Raw genomic sequence first — 23,585 nt, forward strand, 5'->3', positions numbered from 1 at the left:
AATCTGTACAGTTACAGAAGGGGCAACTTTTTCTTTCTCTTATACAGACAGGCAGATGAGCATGTGCTACAACACAGAGGACAGTCTAGATCTGTGCTGGTTTTGAACCATTTGTGTATTTCTAATCGAATGCAGGCTGCCCTCTGCCCTTAAGAACCTCAGCAAAGCTCTCTGACTGCTGTAACTTGTGATGGCTGCTTGAGGTATCCCTGGAAGGCCACCTCAAAGCTTGAAGAGGTCCTGGTGCAACATTGCCCCATCCGGCTCCTTGTATGTCTTTAATCAGAGAGCTGACACAGGAGCTTTCAAGACAACTCCATACTGTGCAGTGCTCCACCAAGGGTTAGTTCAGTCCATGTTAAGAAAACCACAACCAGACAAGTAGGGTATGGTGCTTGCACTGTTATTTGCATACAGAAATCCTGGGTTAGATGTAGGAAAGTGGCACAGGCCAGGATCTAGACATCCTTCAGCATGGGAGAAGTTTAGGATTTACAAGGGACCGTTTTCCTTCTTGGTGACATTGTGTGTCTTTCTGGTCTTGGATTTCAGGTGGCTGGTCAGAGTGGTCAGAATGGAGCCTGTGCAATGAAGAGGGCATCCAGTACCGCAGCCGCTACTGCGAGGTACACAACCCAGACTCGTCTCAGTGCGTTGGAAACAGCACACAGTACCAAGATTGCCTGTACAATGAAATTCCTGGTATGTACTGTGTCATCAGCCAGGGAGAGGGTGGGCCAACTCAGGAGAGCAGCTCATGCCCAGACTATCAAGCTAGGCTGAGATTTCCTCTACAATAAATTGAGTTTGGATGCTTCTAGAAAAGCAAGCAAACAAACAAACATATTCTCAACTCCCTTGTGGCAGGTACAAGGTAACAGGCATTCCTTTGAGGCAGCTTAGCTTTTCTGTAAAACAGAATTACCTAGATCTGTAATAAATAGTATTGCTTCATCTGAATTGAAGGTTTTAACATTGCATAGTTATTCTGAGGCTGCATTACAAAAATTATCTCTGTTTGCAGTATGGATATGAGCAGCAGAAGGTCCTTGAGTTCAGGTATGAAAAGAAGCATCCCAAAAGAGTGAAGAAATAAGGAGAGGCAGATGGAGAAAATTGGTGTGTGAAGTGGGGAGATTAATCAAAGGTCTTACAGAGTGATGCTGTTGATGGACAGATGGTCATCAAGACCTTCCACCCTGTGTTTTGTGGAAATTGAATCTCTTAGGCAAATATTTTATAAGGCCCTAGGCTTAATAACCCCTTCCCACCTGTTCTTTTTCTGGATTACAGTGCCCTCACTAAAAATCTGAGATCTCTAGGCAATGGTATTCTCCTTTCTCATGGTTTTCTCAGCTATCTTCTTTCTCCTAAATTGAAGAAGCTAAACAGGGATCAGATAACAATACTGGAATTGTCAGGTCTTTGGATAGGTTTTTTTCCATGTGTTCCACACTCTGAGCTTATAATTCAATTTAGAGAGACTCTCAGCTTGCTGCAGAACATGTGAGCAGCTTCTCGTGTCTGGAGCACAGGGGGTTTAATTACTTAAAGGAGTAAAGTGATGGCAAAATGACAACTTTCTCCAATCTTCTTCTCTTTGTTTAGTGATCCTGCCAGCCTCCAGCATTGATGAGAGCACGAACTGTGGAGGTAGGGTACCACTAACTATATATCTTATTTTTATCTTAACCTGGCTTCTCTTCTCCCTGTGCAGTATCAACCAAACCATTAATCTGTACAGCTCATATCCCACTGATAGCCTTAATTCCACTGGAGTCTTGCTGTCTGAGTGAGACTGGAGGAATGTATCGCACATCCATTTGTCAGTTCCGAGATTTTTATTTATTTTGGGGTTTGGGTTGACCACCGAGGGTCATTAATTACCAGGGAGCACATTGCCTGTCAGTCTCTGCCCACAGGGTAAATGGTTCAGGAGAAAGGAAGGAATATTCCTTGTTCCACTACTGTAAGCCTCCAGCTGTTTGGAGGCAGGTGATTTAAAATAAAGTAAGGATTTCAGTGACCAGGGTGTCTGAGACACCTTCTTTGCTGATACATTAGAGTTTATACTTGTCCTCCAAGCACTTCCTTTCATTCAAGTCCTCACCTCTCGCAGAAGTTGTGTCTCCTTTCTGCTTGTAACTTGGAAAGATCCAGTCATTAGTGTCACTTTCCCACTGCCCTGGGAGCTCCTATGATAAAACCACAGAGTGAAGAAAATGGCAGGTTCCTTTGACATTTTAAAATACTGGTTTCACACTAATGACTATGTCAATCCCTGCTAGCGTCACGTCCCTGCTTTCCTGAAATCTGCATGATCTGTAGCCTGCCAAAATCTTTTCTCCCTGTGGAGATCATGGCAAAAGAAGGCATGCCACCTGTGGCAGGGAAACATGGCCTCTCCGTTTGTGGCTGTGGGGCAGTCAATGGAATTAAGATTTCAGCACCTGCAAGCTAGCAGTTGGCTTTCTGCGTCACTCCTTCTCCTCCAGAGGGTGGAACGTCTCTGTGTCGGTTCCAAGACCCCTTCCTACGGCTTGTACTCTGCTGTTGCAAGCTACATTTTACCATAGCTAATATTATTTATTACTTGGTGTTCTACAATATTTGGCAAAGAGGCAAATCAATAGAGATTCTGTTGATGCATCTCAGAAAATCTATATTTTCTAAGTGATGAACCAGAAAGCTTCCCCCCCTGGGGTCTCACATGCTGCAAACAAAATAATTTGTTTTTTTCCCTAAGACACAGCTAAAAGTCACCTGAAAAATCAGATGGGTCTTTCAAAGGTGAGAGGGAAATGTGAGGGCTTTCTGGTTTAGAAAGGATTTCCTACTGGAGGGAACCGGTAAGTGTAGCAGTGAAACGAAACCTTCACTGCAACACAGGCAAAAAAGGAGGAGAGTGTGATGGTGTCGCGTGGTTTTACTCAGCACAGCTGCAGTTTCTGTGTCATAGCTCTCATGAGTGACGTAAAGCACACAGAGGTTTTCAGAACTGAAATGGCTTTTTGGAGAAGTTTTGTAACAGTTAGTAAGAAATTATCATCTTTCTGCTGGTTTTTTGGACCATCATCCACAAACACAATAGGAAGTGGTATTCTTGCAACAGAATTTTATAGTGTGGTTTAAAAAATAAATGTAGCTGATCAGTCTAATAAATTCTGTATGCTCCTTACTGTAATTATGATTGAAGTGCATTACTTTGCTGTAGAACTCTATTGGTTTTGTTCTTTTTAAACTCAGGAGGATATTTTTTAACTAAAGATTAGAGGAGAGCAGTAGACTAATGGGCAGGATTCTCTATTTGAAAAGCATATCAGTTAAAATGTAAGATGGCACCAAAAAAAAAATGCACACCGTGATCAGACTAAGAATGAACCTCATTTAAAGCCGCTCTCTGAGTAGTGCCTTCCATTTCTCTGCACACAGACAAGTCAACACAGCAGTCTGTCCAAATGAATTGGCTTTTTAAATGTTACAGGAATTTTACTGGTGCAGTTGCTGCTGAGGTGGTTTGGCTGTCCCCGGGGACAGCTGCCCTGGAGGAAGCAGTCAGAAGTTCTCCCCAGGCACCAGAGCCCCTGTAACTCCTTTTTCAAAGATGACAGAGCAAAGGCAGTGGAACAGCAGTAGCATTTTGCAGTCATCATCACTGGTTCTTTTTCCTGGCACATAGCAAAATACAACAGGTTCATAATGTTTTGCCACCCAAGATTGCTTCTGATTGCTTCATTAATTTGGTGGCTGTAAAGGTCACTACTGTTTGTTCTGCTGTCAGTGGAGATTTGTTGGTGGTTGGTTTTACCATGGGGTCTGAGATGCTGAGGTGAGGGAGGAATGAGGAGTACTGTTTGGCTTTGTCTTCCCCCCATCAGCCGGAGTTGAAGGTTAGGTACTATCCCAGCGCGTGGGATGCACAGAAACAGCTCCTTCCGGAGGTCAGCGCTGTACTTGGAGGGTGCTGCTACAATCCCATGTGGAGAGATCTCTGTAGGAGGCTTTTATAGTTCAAGAGCTTTTCTTTTTGAAATACTTGCAGTGTAGTTACACTCCAGCACCTGCCCATAACTGGCTTCCTATCTTCACCGTTCATGGAGAAAGCCAACAAAGAAGTGTTTTTTCAAGCAGTTGCCCCGTTCCTTTTTCCACCTTATCTGTCCCACTCCCCTCAGGACCCCATAGTGGTACAAATACACCTCAGAGGTAGTGCAGACATGGCCAAGGCAATGATGCCCTGTGAATAAGCAAGAAGGCTAAGCACACTTGGATTACATGGGGGAGGAATGTCTGTCTCCCCCACCCCACACACAGTCCCATAGGCATTTTGGGCAGCCCCCAAAAAGGGCTTTCCCCTCCCTTCCTTCCCCTTCAGAGAAACACTGAGCATTTTTATCCCCTTATTTCCATGACACGCACATGCTTTGGAATCCATTAATGTGCATTGTTTGTACGGCTCATTTCTTTAGCTGTCAGCTTAACATAATGTTTAGTTTCAATATCAATAGAGGGGGGAGAGGAGAGACAGGGAGGGAGCTTTGAGAAAACAATGCATGAACCTGTTAAACTGCACAAGGCAGAGCTGCAGTGGGAAGACCGATTTGCAGGGAGATTATGTCGGTTTATGTTAGAACGTAAGACTCTGGCTTCAACAGCTTATTAATGTTGATCCCAAGATGTCATAGCCCTGATTTGCACCTGTGGTCTTGTCGGGAGAGGGGAAAAAGGCTGTTCTTTAAAAATAGCATCTCTTGTCACTTCCCTTGCAGGTTTTAGTCTCATCCATCTGATTGCCACTGGGGTCTCCTGTTTCTTCGGCTCTAGCCTCTTAACGTTTGTGATTTACGTGTACTGCCAGCGCTGTCAGAGGCAGTCCCAGGAGTCGACTGTTATCCACCCAACCACTCCCAACCACCTCCATTACAAGGGCAACACAACACCCAAGAACGAGAAGTACACCCCCATGGAGTTCAAGGTAGGGTACTTGATGAGAAATACCACAAACAGCTTGATACTACCTGAACAAATTCTGTGTTTATGTCATGGTTGGAATTGTGTAGGTTTGTGTTCTGTGTCCAGCTGTTGGCATTACATGTGGGGCTGAGGGGATGTTTAGTCACACTGTCACAAAGGGGTTAAAATATCCTATTAGTGCAGGGGGATTTTGTTCTGTTTCACAGTTCTGATGAATGCCAGTCTGGCAGGTACATACTGAGTTACTCCAGCCCATTCTGACTCTTGTCCTCTAAGAAATCAGTAAGAGCTCAGTTCAGTGCATTGTTAGTGTGTGGTAAGAGGAAACGGAGGGGAGGAAGAATAAAAATGGAAACTTCATTGGACAAATAGCTGGGGAAATGCGTATTGGTAGGATGAGGTTCTGGAAATGCATTGGGAACTGCCAAACTGGAGAGTATGAGAAAGCAGAGAAGGTTCTTCCCCATCTATCAGTACTGAACAGAACTTATCCCAGGCTGCCATGGAGAGTTCAATGATAGCAGAAGTGGTAGCTGAATACTTAGAAGATGAGTGTTGAAGTGGCATACTCTGTTGGCATGTCTGCTAGCTAAAGAGAACACCACATCTGAGCAGATAGGACTGAGAGAATACATGGAGACAGTAGCGCATGGTTGTACTGGAGCATCAGTCTCCAGGTGAAACATGGGATCAGAGAAATGAGCCGTGGGATGGGTAAAGGGGCATCATGTCACCATGGGAGGAATAGCTTGCCTAAGGTCAATTGAACAGTGTGGAGCATTGTTTGGGACATGAACACAAAAACCAAAAGGAAAGCCTGCAGCTCTTTGTTCCTTCATAAAGCTATGTGACAGTGACATTTAGATTGTCTGGTTCTGATGATCTGGCCTGGCTTCTGACTGGGGCCCAACAATAAGGTCAATGGTGGGACCATTGCCACAGTCTCAACTCCCTGGGTGTTGGGCACTGTTTATAGTGCTGGGCACAAGGTGACTCCCAACACATGGCCATGATTTGGAATGTGAATACGCATCAGAACTAAGATCTCGGATCAAATCATTTGAAAAGTCAACACTGCTTTGGTGTTTTAAATGAAAACAGTTTCAGCTGGAAAATAACAGACCACTTTGGCAAGAAAGCATGTGCTGAATTCCTTGTGCTGGGCATCGCAGCCCCTCAGAGGACCCTGCTGCCTATAAATACATTTCCTAGCAGCACAAGGCTACAGTTGCATACAGTTTCATAAGGGTGCAGCATCATAATGCGAGTCAGCATGGATTTTGTGGAAACTAAATCATGTCAGGCAAATTGGATTCCTTTTTTAAATTAAATAAATATTGATCTAGATAGGAGGAAAGCAGCAGACATATTGGGATTTTTGGAGGCTTTTAACAAAGTTTCACAGGATGTATTATTCTACACACTCTGCATATATGGGTTAGGTAATAAATTATTAAGACAGGTAAAGAACCAGATCCTGGAAGCTTCGAAGTATGAAAGTAATCCTTCCAGTTATGTGAGTAGTTGTGGCAAAGTCAGTAGGAAGACCTAGATGAGAGAAGCTTGCAGGAATAAAGAGAAGAGCAAGAGTAACCTCTCATTTCTTACACAGAAAACAATGAAGAAAAGAGACAGATTTCGGGGGGGGGGGGGGGCAAAAGCAGGTATTTGTAGGGTTGGCTTTGCATTAGCATTTTCTTCACAATTTATATTGTGTTATCACGTGATGCTAAAATAGGCAGAAAGGTTAAAATTTAGAAGGATGAAATTATTGCAGAATGATCTTGATCAATTAGGTAAATGGACTACAAAATGCAATATGTCTATGCCGAGTAGCGCAGTGGAGTAGAAGTAATAACAAAGCTACACAAAGTTTAAAATAGCAGCAGATTAGTTAATGTAGTATCAGGAGGGAGTTGACCTCTTTGATAGATCCATCTCTGAATACTTGATCTAGTGTGTAGTAACAGTGAGCAGCTGTTAGAGTCTTCTTTTGAGGGACATAAAGAGCCTAGGCATTAGATCAAATTTTGAAAAGTCTAGTTTATTTAAAGGAAGGCATTAGCTAACTGGGACTGTGTGAGTTAGGCTGGGGGGAGAAGGGACTTGGACATGAGCAGAGATAGACCAGATGGGGCTTATTTATAGAATGTTAGGAAGTGAAAGAGTTCAAGTGCATAAATCTACAGTCATTTGACAGACCAAAACTAAATGTTTAGGAGCAAGGGGCTACTTGCTAAGAAGAACTCGAAGTCATACTCTTTCAGCATGGTGAATGAGGCAAAGAGATTTACAGAAAGGGTAAAATCTGTTTATCAAGTGAAGCCCCTTTTCTCTATTCCTGTTGAAAATTTCCTCATGTTCATCTTCTCTGTTGTTGTTCTTCTCTCAAACTCTTGCCTGAAAATGTCTCATTTAATACTACGAATTTGCCACTCCTCAGTGTTCACTTGAAGAATATAGAGTTAGTGCAGTAAGAGGAAGGCTCTGTGTGCTCTGTGCTGTGTAATTACTTACAGAACTTGTTATTAGCCAGCTTTGTATTTAGGAATAACTGGCAGATTTTTCTAAGGGTCAGGAGGGAGTTTTTCATGCCTTCAAGGAGCATGTGTGGTTTTATTGTGATGCTGCACAATTAACATTCAAATGATGGAGGAGCTAAAATTCACCTTCTGGAAAATGAGGGTTGGACTGAGCTTGGATATGGGCCCATCTGAATTTAAAATGTATGTGTATGAAAGCAAGTGAAACCACCTGAAATTCCAGATTTTAAACCCAAGTAAATTTCTATTCAGTGGATACCAAGAAAATTGCCCCCAACGTTTTATAGGTGATGAAAGGAAAAGAGTCATTGGAGGCTTGTGTGTGTGTGAAAGAGTTAATAAATCCAAAATTAAGGAAATACATGGTGTGTAGACTACTTTTCAGTAACAGAAAGTGAGAATACACAGTGACTTGATGGTAGCAGAAGGCTGAGCATATGCACAAGTCTATTATTTTCCATTCTTTGATAATAATAAGCCTTCTGTAACCATCTTTAGTTTGTTTTCTTCTTGAAATATCTGTGCTCTCCAACCAGCAGGTGAATGCAGTAGAAAGTTTGGCAGTGTTACATTTAAATGTACAGCCCTGAATGCAAACTCATAAATCAAGGTGCATTTTATGTGAAGGCAGAATTTAATGAAGGAAGTGCTAGCTGATACAAGCCTTGTTGGACATTTCAGCACAGCAATGCAGTAATGCAGATCAGATGTAAATATCATACGTAATGGTGACCTATTGATCATTTAGCTGATGCTAACTTGCCTAGGCAGTGATTTGCAGAAGAGTGTTTTACTTTTGCTGGCTTCTTTTCCCTTCCTGCTTTGTGCTCTCCAGAATGCTGTGAGGTTTATTATTAGCTATTTTAGCCATGATGTCTTAAAAGATTTCATGCATATGCATTTACCAGCAGCATGTTGATTTTGATTTGTTATTCATAGATCGTAGGGGAGAGACCTTTTGGGTCACCTAATAAGCAGTTCATGTTTCATTAATTGGTTAAAGTTCATACAGCACTCTGACAATATTGAAGACTGTGCAGAACAAGAGCATAATGAAATAAAAATTATCTGCTTTTCACATTTTGGCATGATGGGTTACAGAACCACCTACAACCTTCCCAGTACTGCCACGCCAATTAGTTAATAACTGGCTATCAAAGCAAAGAGGGGATCCTCTTTTTTAACATCTTGCTCCAGCTGCTCAGTGACTTACACATGTGAGTTGCTTATTACTGGGATGATGATTGAAACCCAAATGATGCTGCAGGAGAAGCGGGAGGATGTAGGGTCAAGGTTGAGCCCTGGTGAATTAGGAGCTCTTGGAACAGCCACGCATGGAGAAAGGGTTTGGACTGAACTTCTTCCTATTGCTAAATTCTCTGCCAGTAAAGAGAGCCAACTTTTTATTCTACATGGGATTTGGACAGGCGAAGGCATCTGCAGATTGGTCCAAATCCAAAATCCGATGGCCTTTGAATCAGGCCAGATGGGACTAGTGAGAAACGTAAGTTTGCAGGATGGTTATGGTGATGATTCTGCAGATTTTCTTCTTGATTGTGCTGGACAGACCTCCCTCTGTCCTTCCTTCCTTAAACACAGTTTTAGCCATGAGTCATGCAGGCAAACTCTTTCTGTACTGATGCCTTAAATATGCTAAGGAAGCATCTGAGCACTGCATCTGCTCTGGGCATCAGTCACCTCTGCTCTTGTAGAAGCCAAGAGCCAAACAGTGAAGTTGTGCTCAAGCGAAACAGTCATTTATATGTCAGTGAGCAAATTTATAGTGGGGGAGGATGAGGTTAGAACTGAGTGATATTGAAGGATATGGCAATAAAAGGGGGAAACTGAATACTCGATGTATCACTTGATACCTGAGGAGGAAACCAGAGTAGGACCAAGAGTCCCACACTTGCCCAAAATTATACAGCAAATATAAATGCAGCTACCAGAAAATGGGGGGAATAGTCAGTAGGTCACTTGTCACTCTCTATAAACTAGAAGCTACAATGAATATTTTTTCATAAAGTGAGAACAATACTGTTGCAGATCAAGTAACAGTTCAGAGCAGACACCCCCTGCAAAGGGCAAAGGGATCTTTGTGATCCACACTTTCTTACTAATCCCAAAAAATTCATTACAATAAATACCCAGGTGGAGGATAATGAGACAGAAGCCATTTCTGCCTTTGGAAGAAGCATCTTTCTGAATAAAAGAACAGGCTGGGTATTCGGTGTGGCTTTCAGCACTGCAAAAGGAAATAAAGCTCAGGATATAGGAAACTGGATCCCTGTGTGGATTTTAAATGTCTCTTTTGGTGATGGTCATTTCCATTGCTGCTGAAAATCACACCTTTTCTTTTTTTATAGCAGGGACACAGCCAGTGATTTAAGTTTAAATGAGCTTGAACTACTGTCAGGTGCCCTAGGGAGATGTTTGTCTAAGTCAGCCTTGGTCTCTGAGGATGTTTGTTTCTCTCTGCCATGGAAAACTTAGGGCTTCAGTGTCCTATCGCTTAATTTGATATGTTGCTACTTCGACTAAAATTGGCGAACCCATTTATTTGCAGTGATCACAGCACACACACTGATAGCACTGCCATATAAACCTTCTTCTTTTCCTGGTGACCCTTTCACTGTGGATCAGTCAAACCCCAGGAAGTAGCTGTAAAGTTCAGACATAAGCCAGCGGTTGATGATACCCAACATCGTCAGTAAGTTCCAACAGCCTCCCTTAAGTATTTGCCTTAGCTGCATGGCATTTTAGAGAGAGGTTTAGCTGATGTAATCAGCTGGAAAAAAATAAATACATACATATATAAATATATATATATATATACAGTAAATCGGATTGAAACATAAATTTTGTTCCCAGTGAATTTCATGTTTAACAAAGACTATTTCCTCTGAACAAAGTGGCATTTAAGAACATTAAGTGCTTGAATGGCAGAGTACATATTTTTAGTACTTACCATCTGTATAGTATTATTTGAAAAAGAATAGCAGGGGCAGGGGGTTGTATTGGCAAAGCAGCATTGTGCCCTTTCTTGTATGATCCTGCAGTTGCAAATATCACTTCAGGGGACTCTCGATTTACATAATGCCTGCTAGGAAGGGAAAGCAAGAGAGCTTACTGATGGGGAAAAAAGGATTAAGTGGTGCGTCTCAGTCAAAATCTATTAGTGTCTCTTCTCCCCTTTATACCATTGGGTCGGGTCAAATGGAGCAGTCAAGCATGCCTGGAGGTGTGGCTGTCCTAGGATGATCGTGCCTGTAGATTGCATCTCATGGAGATGTCCTCACCCCATGACAGCATTGGCTCAGCAGGTTGCTGTGTGCAAGTCACAGGTATCTCCCTCTCATAAATAGGTTATTTAAGAGTAGGGGAAACTGCCAATTCGGATCTGAGTGTTTCCTTGCTCCTGCTCCCTCTGGGATGCTAAGCAGCTGCTCACAACGGTCCCCCAGTGGAAACTGGTCCCCACTGCACCTCCTTCTCATGCAAACCCTTCATTACTTTGCAGGGCTGTTGCTGCTCCCTGTGGGGTGGGGATCCATATTGTTCCTCTTCCCCCACCGTTTTGAGAGTCCAGCATTTGGGATGACTCTTTGTTTTCCTCTTTAAGGCATCTTGAGAAGTTTTAAGTCACACTGGGGTTCATCCTGTCAAGTATTTGTTGACTCAGCCTTAGCTCCTCCTCCTTTTGTGGTTTGGCATCAGCCAGGTCAGATTTTTGGTCCATGCTCTGCCTTCTTACAGGCCAGACTAGTGATCGTGGATGCTGACACTTTGGGGTTGTATTACTGCAGCTGTGATAATCTGTGGATGCAATCAAGCCACCTTTATAGACAGACAAGTTTTGCTTTGATTTGTTTTTAATTAGATCAATGAGTATAGCTGGAAAAAGCTGGTAGGTTTTTACATGTCAGTTGCTGTTTCAGACCTGATGTATTGAAAAGTTTATATGATTTTTTCCAGCCACACTAATTGATCTAATAATTAATATTACCTTTTTCTTGCAACTTTTGCCTTTCCTAATTTCTGTGGGGTTGACATTGCTCCCACCCACCCGCCTGTGCTGGGAAAAGGAGAATTAAATGAAGAACTGCAGGAATGGGAGTAATAAAACCGCGCTGGACTGACTGCTGTGTATTTACATGACTTCCCTCTACTGGTCAGAAGAGGGATATTTCAAATATACCCTCCTCATTTGCTAGAAGTTAATGGTTCTCCCTTGGTACAGGTACTTGAAGTGGTTCTTCACTCGTTGTCTCCACGCAGCTCTGGTTGGCAGTGTTATGCGCATAAGCTGAGTGGGGAAATCCTCGGTGCATCCCCCGAGATGTGCAGGAGGAATTAATTATGTGTTTGTGGAAGAGTTTAAAGGGAGCCACAAAAGAGGCAAGGAGCTAAAGGAAAGGGAGAGCATAGTAGGCAAACCATAAATACCAGAAAACATACAACCTTTGCAGTACAGTTGGAGGGGAGCTGCCTCACATCTGGAATTGCTCCACTAGAAAGTAATGGATTTTTAATTAGAATTATGAAGGAATCTTACTACATGCATGCAAAATAAAGATAACTGTACCAGTATTCAGAACTCAATAGCCAGAATGTGTTTGGCAGCTCAGAGAGAGGATAGCTGAAATACTTGAGCTGCCTGCCCTGAACCACAACCTGCCTGTCCTAAGAGGATTTGTGAACTCAGGGCTGCTCAGGATGCCCTGTCTGCTGCCACCACACAGGCTGCATGGGCTGCAGCAAGGCTACATCCATTGCTACCTTTCCTCAGTGCACTGTTTATACACACACAATCGGTTTGGCGCAGGGTAAGCAGGAGCAGTTCTGCCTGCATTCCCCTATAGCTGGGGGAATCCTCATTAAGTCAGCTCTAACATCATCCTGAGACTTGGCACAAAGCATGTGAATAAAGGAAAGAACTGATGATCTGCGGATGAAGGAATCTAGATGGAACATATCCCAGAGTCTGTGAGAACCAGCTAATGAACAACTCCAATTACCTTTATAAATATCATGGATCTTGGGCAAACCCCCAGTGCCACAAAATGCCAAGGTAATAGAAAAGTGTTTGAAGAAAGCAGGCCAAATTCCTCCCAGCTAATTGAGTCACTGTTAAGCTACCAAAGTCCAATGCATGGAAGGCACACAAGTAAGTCTATGGGAGAAACGCCAGTTGGGTTTGGGGTAAGAGAAATGATCTGTAATCCTATAGGCCACAGATAGAGTATGGCTGGACCTTCCCCATCCAACAAAGTGTATCGATGGGGTGTTAAATCCCTCTTGGTCTTTAAAATTTGGCAGAGTTGGGGCCACAATACAGAGTGAAACCAGGAGAAACAAATGGGATTGACTCGACTCTGCTTTCAGTTACAGCAGCAGAAGCTCATTGAAACAAATCCGTGTCAGTGTTAATATGCAGGCACATCTGAATTAATATCTGAGAGGCAACATGTCGCGTACCCTGATGAAATGAAAGGGATGAATTGACAACTGAGCCTGGACCTAATGCTGAGCAGGAAGAAATCAAACACAATCACTTTTTGCACAGTTTCAGCATTGGAGGATGAAGGGAAAGCGCAAGAGTGAGCTGCATAAGGGCACATTCTCCTCTGGTTAAAAATGTAGCTTCACTGGTCCATACACCTGAAGAAGAGAGGATGATATTGGTGTCTTAAATTACATTGTGACGTGTAAGTAGAAATAGGCTTGGATGGGACTGCTGCTGCAGAGATTGAAACCTGGCTAATGGACTGTGAACATCAGGCAATCGTTAATGGGAACATACGGGGCTATGGGGAGGAGTTTTGTGGGGCACTGCAAGCAGTAATGCAAGGTTTGGCTTTATTTAATACTTCATTAATGAGCTTGGAGAGGGTGCAGTCGGTGTGTTAATTAAAGTAGCGGAAGATATTAAATTGGGAGGTGTGTCAAAAAAACAGCCATTGCTATAGAAATAATGGAAAATGACCTGGGGAGATTATAAATGTAGAGAGGAAATAACAAGGTGAGATGCAGCATGGGGAGAAAACAAAGCAATCTTGAGAAAAATAATCAAAAAGCAGCTATTTAGAGGGTGGGAGATGCTTGGAAAGCAATAACACTATAAGAGACTGAACAGAGTTAGCAGATGGCAAATTAGGCCAGTTTTTATTTTTATTTCTCTTTTTACTACTTTTATTTTTTTTCCCCTTCACCACTGCAGTTACACCTTTGCAATTCTCAGTCTAAATGTAGTACCGTGGGCTGGCACCGGGCTGCACGTCTTGTGTTGGTAATTCACCAGCACAAGCAGCTCTGAGGCCATCTCAACACTCGGGGCTGCTTGCTCTGGTGTAACTGCAGGGAGGCAATGAGGTCTGCCTTCACTAGGCAGACCTACAGCCGCTGCTGTGGCCTTACTGGTTACCATCAGCAGAAGCCCAGTCTAGCCCAGTTGCTGTAGAAGATCACCTGCACCCAGTGCAGATTACTAAACTTCATTTTAGAAGGCAGAGTTTATGTCTTGTGAGTTAGTCTTATGAGTTAGTCTGAGTACTAGAGTATGCATGAGGGCAGGTGCTGTAACTCAACTCATGAGCCCATGTAGTAACACTGTAGTAGATGTGAGGGACACAGGAAGGGCATACGCCAAAGCATAGTAGTGCAGCAAGGAGACAGTATACACCTTCCCACACAGCTGAGATCATGTCTGCTATGTGCCTTGTGCACCAGCTATAATAGGAAGCAGCTTGGGGCAGATATGAATTCCTTTTTTGTGTCTGGACGCCACATCATGGGTGTTGCCATCACCAAATTACTGGCAAGGCAGGGATAAATAGAAAGCTGTAGGCTAGACACCTGCACTTGCCAGTGGGAAGATTTCCATCAACTCCCTGGACTTCAGTTTCCAGTTCAGAGAAATGCTTAAACCTGGATTTAGCTCTAAGCTGAGACTCACCTCAGTTAGCCTTACTATTACATACAGCTCCTTCTGTCGTCTTACTCGTGTGCTTAAAGTCAGAGATGTGCCAAAGCATCTTTCTGACAATGGTCCTTTATGTTGCCAACTCTGAAGGTTTTTGTAAGTTTAAAGCAGCAGTAATACAACCTCACTCCCTCCCAAGTATAAGGATAAAATAGCTATTTTCAAACAGCTATAGAAAACTGTAGCTATTCATTTTCTTATAATTGAATGTTAGTTCCATTGTCAACCCAAGCACATCTACAGATGCTGCCGTCATTTGGGGGTTGTTTAATTTATTTACCAATAACAGTGAACAAAGAATTTCCACTCTAAAAATATGGTAAGCTTCCATCCAAAAAGAACATGCAATCATAAGTTTAGTGTCCCAGTGGGATTTTTTTTTTATCTCTTTTTGAGAGGAAGAACGTTCTTATATAGAAAATAGGTTCCTCATCTGTACGTCTACACTTCACCGTAAATCCTGCAGACACCCTTATTGTATTCATCAGAAACAACTCAACACAGAAGCCCTGGCCACTTCTACCCTCGACTTCAGCATAGGCAGAGCTCAAGAGATTTTATAAAAGCATCAGGTGAGATAGTTTGTTCAGTGTAAGACACTAAGCAAATTTTTAAGAAAGATCAGAAAGAAGAATCAATTGGTTCTTAAAAATCACTCTTAGCTTGCAGTAAATACATGGGGCTTATAAGATATTTCTGGCAGCTCTCTGTCTTTCCAGGGTCATTTGTAATGCATACCCCAAGCAGCACAACCATGCTGTGGCATCCAGTGGATCAGGAGAAAGGGAGCATGTGGGTGGGCCAGACGTCATTTATTTTCCTGGTGTCAATTATTGCCAGAAGAGGTTATTTTAGTTGTATGGTTTATTCTGTTGATATGTAATTATTATGCTGATTATTTCCAAATTTGCTTGTTAATTATGATTTGGAGATATCTGCCTTTCTACTTCCAGATATGTGCAAGCTGTGGGAAATGTTTCATAATATGAATATATTTCCACAACCCAAAGTCATTTGGCTAATATTCCTTGAACACAAAGAGTAACTTCCTGTAACAAGAAGGCACGGCTAGCTCCAGAAAACAGCTGATGTGCATTGAAAAGCATTTTGTTCAATCTGATTTCACTGCAAGAAACAACTTAAAAGGAGCACAAAAGAAGCTAAATGTTGGATCTTGGCTTCCTTACATCATTGCACAACTCCCTTATCCTGCCATTTTCCTGGGGGGGTGAGGGAAAGTAATGTCCATCTCACTGTCACTCCAGGAAGCGTGTTGGAGGCTGTTCCAAGGAAAATTAGAAATGCTACATTAATTCATTTAGGGCTAATCATGAGTTCAGTGGGAATTCTGTTGCTGGTTTCTGCAGAGGCAGGATGCACATAGGCTTGATTTGGATATTGCTGGGAACTGGTTCACTACAAAGTTGCCATCTGCTACCAATACCCTCATTTTAGACCTTTGCCTGTGTCCACAGTGCGTGCCCAGGGTTAGCAGTGATTGGGGTTGTTTCCCTTGATTCCTTAGTGCCTGTACTCTGTGATGAAGGAAAGGGGAAGGTTTTCTTTGTAGTATGCTGGAGTGTTCAACATGACAAGCTTGCAAGATGGAAACGTCCAACAACGCAGGCAGTCCTGGCACAACAATGCATCTTTGTCTTTCTTCTTTTTTACCTTTTAAAAGAGGAAAGTGTCATGGGTGGGAGGGGAAGGAATTGAAGTTACACCCGATGAAAGTAAAACAGAGGAGAAACTGTGAGATTGGGGGAAATTGTCTTTGCTCACTGACTTCACGGGGGCTGGAGTGCTGCGTAGTGAAGATTAACCTACAAAGCTCTTGAGAAAATTGCTGACTCTTCCCCCACACCACCCCCAGTATAGAAAAGAGGACCCAGAGCTCAAAGAGACTGCTGAGGTCCAGAAAGCTGAGTGCTTTCTGCGTGAGAAGATTAAAGAAATCTCACCATTGCGTGTCATCCAGTGGCAACTACTTTATGGCCCTTATTTTGGTATTTGTTCTATATCTGTATCAGATGCTTTTAGAAGCATCTTTTCCACTTTAGAGTTTCGAAAACTATATGGAATTGCTTTGAATTGGGGGTGGGAAGATGCTCATCCCCTTTTTAATTCTTGTTTTGAAATTTTCGTGCTTGTTTATTGAAAGTGGAAACATTAGATCTGTTTATGTGTATAAGAAATGTTTATACAGCTTGTACATGCAGCTGTAGGATGAGAGTAGTTCTGAAAGTCCCATACTGTTACGTAGGAAAATGTTTTGATACATCTGGGAGAATGTAAGCAAGTAGGTCAGTGGATTATGACTTAATGGTTTGGAGCAGAGGCAAAATTTGGGGGAGTAATGGCAAAGTATTGCTGGAGAAAAAGTAACAAATGGAAAATCTGAACGATGACTTAGGCTAAAAATATCACTGGAGAAAACTGAACCAAATTAAATGTATGTGTGCGGCACAGTGCAGTCGTGTTTAACACATCTGACTCTTGGCTCTACCTTGGGAGAAACAGCCTGTGAGTGTGTGTCAGCACAGCACACAAGGGGGGTTATCTGCAAACTTTCCCCTCAGACTCTTCCACTTCTAACTAATCACTAACACAACAGCAAGAGCAATAGCAAATTGTTTATATGTTTCTGTAAATATTGAAATACTCAGGGCTCTGTTGTACTTGGCATAGATGCCTAGATGCAAAAGGCAGGACCTTTTGATTAGTTGACAGATCACATGTAATGGAGAAAGGTGCTGCTGTTTTACATTCTCCTAAAACCATCTTCCTCTTAGTCCATCTGAAAACACCCCTGCTAGACAAAGCAGAGTTCCTGGGTCAGAGAATTGTTTGTGTACATTAGTCATACACCAACGCCATGTAATAAAGGGTCTTTTAAAGACGGCAGTTGAGGTTGTGCCTGTGTTTGAGTGATCCACTTTGTTGGGACAGTTCATGCTGGTGGCTTACCTTTTGCTAACAAGTTCTTGAAATGAGGTTAGTGGTGAACAGACCAGAAGAGATAAATGATATCAAATATGCCAGGATGTCATGGCTCGTACTGGAAGGGAGGAAGCAGATAAAAGTATTTCATTGATGCATGTTGAGTTTCTAGTTATTAGTTGAATGGAGCACTTTTTCTAAGCACATCACACAGGTTTTCATATTAGCTCAGGGTCTGGCCTCACTTTTTATGGATAATGTTATGCTTTCACAAGTACCAGAAGCTTCTTTCTTCTCAGGGCAGGATGGGACCAAGATGAGGGCCTGGAATGTGTCCTTCCATGTTTGAAATACATTGTGTGTGTGGCACAGAGGTATTCCATCAAGTGGTGTTTCAGCAATAGATGTTGATCAGGATGTTGGTCTTTTCTGATCCTGCTTACTCAGCAACTAGTCCTAAGAGGTTGTAGCTGCATTCAGGGAGAGGCATTGGTGTTTGATGTGGGAGGAAGCAGACAACAAGAAGGGGGTAGTACAGGTTGAATATCGGGAAAATTATCATCAGTAAGGTCTGGTGACTGCTCAGCTGACGGACACATCTCCCTGAGGGTGCAGGATGGTAGTGTAGAAGGACTCAGGCAGCAAAGGCAAAAATCTTTCTTCCTTCTCTGAAACCTTTACTGAGGACAGCCTGAGCTCTAGTGCTCACCCTGCTGCTTTAGTCAGCTTCGTTACTGTAGTCACAGAGTCCCTGCAAAAGCACTGAAGGATTGTCCCTTCTAGGAGAACTTACTGAGCACTGTCTTCAGCAACCACTGCTTGGCCTCTGTAATACTGGGGAGTTGGCTCAGAGGTGACCAAAGTGAAGAGACAGTTGTAGGAATTGGGCTGTGAGCAAGGGTCTGATCTGTGTTAGCTTTTTTGATCAACTGTAGTTCTGTGGTGGTGACAAATCTTCAGCCTCTCCCACTGAGACATGTGAATATCATTTGGAACAGCCATGGTTGCAGCAGGCTGTTTTCATCCCCACAATGACAACTCCAGTGAGTTCAAGTTGTCAGGAGGCTCCGACCCTTGCTGGCATAACCCATATAGCATTGGGGGAATCTCTTTCAAATGGAAAGTCATCAGCCATCTCTGTGCTGCCTCAGTGAAGGACAAGAGCAGGGTTACAAGAGCAGGGGTTACAGTGCTGAGCAAAACAGCACAGGAGCCCACCCAGAGAGATGTGACTGCACACCTCTGCTGCAGCGCGTGCCTGAGTATGGATGTGTACATCCCTAAAATTCACTGCTGCCTAATTTCCCTTCTGCAAAATAGCAACCAATTTCTAGTGCCAAGGAACCTAATAATCTATTTATTAAAATGAGACAGACAATAAGTTTGTGTGGGGAAATGTTAGGGCTGTGCACATTGATCATGCTGATTTAGGACCGTGCTGCCATCGCAGCGTTTCCGGAGACAAATTCTTTGCAGCTAATTGCATTATAAATTCTGCTAAACCATTTTCATAAGGTATTTCCCTTAGATATAAGCCCTTCATCAAAAAATAAAACCAAAAAGAGCAAAGGAGCAGTTGTGGGTTTTTTTCCTAATTAAATGTTATATGAAAGTTAGAGGAGAGAGGGGGAAAAAAATGCAAATCATGTTAATTAAATGCTAAGTCTGCTGTAAGGGGCTAGTTTTAAACACTGTGGGACATGTTGAAACTCATACAAATTTTCCAACTGAAATCCAAAAAAGTGAAGTCCTGAGGTATTTGTCCTCAGCCATGCTCCTGAGCCAACCCAAGTTAGGATTTTGATGTCACTGAATTTCAGATGTGGTAATTTGGCATGTTGTGAATCTTAACCATCCTGAAAGGTGAAGGGTCTAGAGCACAAGTCTTATGAAGAGTGGCTGAGGGAACAGGTTGTTTATCCTGGAGAAAGGGAGCTGAGAGGAGGCCCTATCTCTCTCTACAACTACCTGAGAGGAAGTTGTAGCCAGGTGGGGGCCGATCTCTTCTCCCAAGAGACAAGTGACAGGACAAGAGGAAATGGCATCAACTCATGCTATGGGAAGTTTAGATTGGATATTAGGAACAATTTCTTCACCCAAAGGGCTGTCAAGCACTGGAACAGGCTGCACATGGAAGCGATTGAGTCACCATCCCTGGAGATATTGAAAAGACACGTAGATGTGGTGCTTAGGGACATGGCTCAGTGGTGGACTTGGCAGTGCAAGGTTGAGTGTTCTTGATCTTAAAGGTCTTTTCCAACCTAAATGATTCTATGATTCTAAAAAGTGACCTGGATGCTGAACTGCTTTCATGGAGCCCAGGGAGCATCGTGCACAGCCAGTATGAACACCCATGTTGCTCACCAGTGAGCAGTTCCCCCAGATACTCGGTGGTAGTACTCAGCAAAGCCTGTTTTTACTGGGCATCTCAATTGTTTTTATCAATCTGGGTCAGAAGAAACCAAAGCAGAGAGCAGTTAATTGGATTTCCCAAGGGAGCATAGCAAGTAGCACAGGACTCAGCCTGGCTTTCTGGTTTCCCAGGCTCCAGTACAAAGCAGCAGTCTGACACCCACACTGTTTTAATATTTCTTGGGGTGACTGGGAGCAAAGCATGACATTTCTTTTCTTCCTTCCATATCGAAGGGCACAAATTCTCATTCCTTGGAAATATTTGTTACTTTGAGCATGCCTATACAAATTCTCTCCTTGGTTCCTACAAGTGACGTGCTGTGAGCTTGTTTTAGAGAGTCCAGGCAGAGAGAGATCACAGTCAGACCGGTAGGAGGCTGGATCTCCTCTGGTTTTCATGTATGAGGTGTTTCAGGTAGTGCTTATTTCAAAAGAAGTTATTTGCTAGCTTAGCATTTGGGGAACATCTTTGCCAGGGTACTTTTACCAGAGGAAAGCTTTTCCTCCTAATGTCTTGTATGAAATTGGGAGCCACAGCTCCCAGGGTAGCTGTAGCTGTCAGTCTGCCATTGGATTAGGAGAAAGCATATTCTTTTCTTCCTCCTCCTCTCCCGCTCCCCATACAGTAAATTTACTCATATACAAAGAAATTGGGAGACAAATACTGCCTGTGTGGCTCTCTTCAAGCTTAGATCATTGTCAGGTTGCCCCACCACTGCCAGGGCTTGGGGGGAACAGGTGCTCCCCCAGAAGGCAATTTCCATCTGCACCTGCCTTCATGCAGAAAGGAAACTTCTCCTGACCTTGCCAGTGGAGCCCTGATGACTGAAGTTAGGTGACTGAAGTTGGATAAGTCAAGTAAAGCTGATGGAGCTGGGTAATTCATGGGCATCAGCACTGGTCAATTGATTTTCCTGTGGCCCTTATCTGGGTTGGTTATGATCTGTTTGTCTGAAGGGGGGACTGAGGGGAAGTGGTTCCCTCAGGAGCAGCAGTTTGTGGCAGAACAACCATGATTAGACCTCTCCATCTCTCTGCTCTAGACAGGAGAGCTGCTAATACCATCTTTAAAGGTGCTGTGCCCTGACCATGAGGATGCTGTAGCCAGCACACCTAGTGTTGAGTCCCAGATTGCAGGTGTGAGTTCCCTGCATGACAACCATTAAAGATATGTGTAGGAGCAACATAGGCCAGAGCTACATATAAGAAATTTAAATCAGGGGGTAGTTGAAAATAACCCAACCCTGTCATAAATGTTCCTCAGCCAAATTCACAGAAATTAGGTGACTGTAAAGATAAAGGAGAAAGCTTCATAAAATTATTGTGTCTCCTCAGACCAGGATATCCTGTGCATAGGTAACGGCTGGCACAGCAATGGGCTTTCATCTGGGGGAGGGGGACATGTGCTTGCTGGTGGGAAGAGTAATAGCAATTCTTGCAAAAAGCAAAGAAGGGGGGAAGGGGAGGGAGAAAAAGCATCTTTCTAAATTTTTTATGGTTAAAAAGGGCATTTGTCGTTCTCATTTTTTCGTGTTGTTTTTGCCAACGATTGTTACGTGGTTGTTAATTTTTGAAAAATCCTTTTAGTTTTTCCAAAAGTGACCATGATTTGTTACTTATACTGTAGCTTACAGAAGTGACACACTTAATATCGGGGGGTCCAAACCTGGATATCTACCAATGGAGATGGAGATCAGGTAAATGCACACCTGCTCTTCCAAAGAGAAAAAGCTGCCCTTTGGCCAACTGGCTTGAGAGGGAGCTCAGGCTGGAACACGAGCATTTGGAAGAGATTAGATTGAGTGCTGCCATTAATCACTGAGTTCTGTGTAGGCCCAGCATGGTTTTGTGTGACAACGGTGCTTAGACAACATGCCATCTACCAGGAGACTCCAGGTCCCTGGAGAAGGCCCTGAGCTATGGCCCTAGCAGTAGCTGAGCACAGGTCCACCACAGGAGACCTGGCAGGAGCTGTGGTCCCCGCAGATGAGCCCCATAGCGAGTGCGATGCACCGTCTTACTCTCCCAGTCGGAGGGAAGGTGGTGGTGGCTGCAACAGAGACCATGAAGGAGAAGGCAGGTGAGAGGGAGGTGTCTGCAGGTAGATGAGAGGAATTATGTCACACCAGTGCTACACCTGTCATTTCCTCTTCTCTTTTACAGACACTTAACAAGAACAATTTGATACCGGATGACAGGACCAACTTCTACCCCTTGCAGCAAACCAATGTGTACACGACAACCTATTATCCCAGTACACTGAATAAATATGACTACAGGCCCGAGGCCTCCCCTGGAAGGACCTTTACCAACAGCTGATGATGGACAGATCCTACAGGACTGGATCACTTCCTATATGAATTTTTTTAATTGATTTTATGGACCAAATACTGGCCCAGCCTCTAGATGTAAATATTGTACAGTAGGGTCTTTTTTTTTTTCCTTTGGTTAATTGTATTTCTTGTAAACAGCACATCTCCTTACAAGGACAAAAATGCATATGGACCGTTCTGCAGAGGTTTGTGGATATTTGGCTGGAGATGGCTCTTACTGCTGCAACTGTTTATGCCTGGAAGAGCAGCATTGCAGGCCAAGGTGGACATTGTCAAGGAGGTGGCTCTGTGCTGGGCTCGATGCCCACCAAGCAGCAGCACACAACACACGGGTGCACTCCAAGCAAGGCAAGGGGTGGCCTCCTGAGGCAGGGGTGTCTGTCTGGCAAGGAGCATCCTTCCTGAGACAGGGTAGCAATGGTGCACTGGATGACACGCAGCTCATGAGACAGGCTGAGCAGGACTCCATCGTGCCAACAACTTGAAGAACGTTTTCTTTTTCTTTTTTTCATGTTAACTTTTTTTTTTTACATTTATGCAAAAAAAAAAAAAGAAAAAAAAAGTGACTTTCCAGGGCAGTGTTCCCTGTGTCTTCAACAGAATCTTTTCATATTGCAGGAAATACTCTCCGCAGCCTTCTTTGGTAATATGCAGTTCAGCTGATGAGAAACAACACACAAACAAAGTGCATTACCCAAAGAAGCTTTCCAGAATGTTTCCAGTCTTAATTAAAAGAAAATTATACAGGCAGTGAGATACTGAGAAAAGTAAATGTTGGAATAACATCGGAGACATGAACTTGGAGTGCCTAACAAACAAAGATGTTTATATCACTGGAAAAAAAAAGATGTGATGATTGCTGCACAAGAGCCATGGGCTTTTTTTCTTTCTTCCTTTTTCTTTTTTTTTTTTTCTGAGACGGTGTTAACTCTTTTTGTTCTAGCTTTGATCCTGATTGCATCTGCCAGGAGAGGCAACTTCAGAGGCCATGTTCTTCTTGTGGGAAATCACCATGCTTTGGGCTAATTTTTCCTCTTGGTTTATTGTTGGTTTTTAGGTCGTTTACTTTCACAGAATGAATAATTCGGACTTTGCAGGGGGGAAGGTATTTTTTGTAAGGAATGTTTCCATAGTCTGAGATGACCCAGAAAGTCTGATGCACATTCCTGTAGCATCTTCCAGTCAGTGCTCTATGAAATAGTGGCACAGCTGAGCAATGTGCATTGTTTGCCAATATTTCTTTCATTTTTCTGAACAAAACCAACCCAACAAACAAATGCTGCTGCGGCTACTGAAGTAAATTGGGGCGGTAGCGTTATTAAACACTATATCCAGCCTTGAAATGTAACTCTGTGTATGTGTGTGACTGTGTCTATGAGAACTGTATTAGTCTGATGCAGA

The 23,585-nt window shown here is 43.1% G+C and overlaps 1 protein-coding gene across 1 annotated transcript in view; it reads left to right on the forward strand.

Annotated features, from left to right (window-relative positions):
* The window catches only part of SEMA5B (semaphorin 5B), a gene marked incomplete at both ends in the record, with an annotated part of 131,504 nt that extends 109,334 nt beyond the window's left edge, over nt 1-22,170 (forward strand). Inside the window, 4 exons of the mRNA XM_084265328.1 lie at nt 553-702; nt 1,609-1,653; nt 4,770-4,975; nt 22,015-22,170. Coding sequence (XP_084121454.1) covers nt 553-702; nt 1,609-1,653; nt 4,770-4,975; nt 22,015-22,170 — 557 coding nt within the window. The remainder of the gene's footprint in view (nt 1-552; nt 703-1,608; nt 1,654-4,769; nt 4,976-22,014) is intronic.
* Nucleotides 22,171-23,585: the final 1,415 nt, after the last annotated feature.

The sequence above is a fragment of the Gallinula chloropus genome (assembly GCF_964237585.1).
Source record: "Gallinula chloropus genome assembly, chromosome: 5".
NCBI lineage: Eukaryota > Metazoa > Chordata > Aves > Gruiformes > Rallidae > Gallinula > Gallinula chloropus.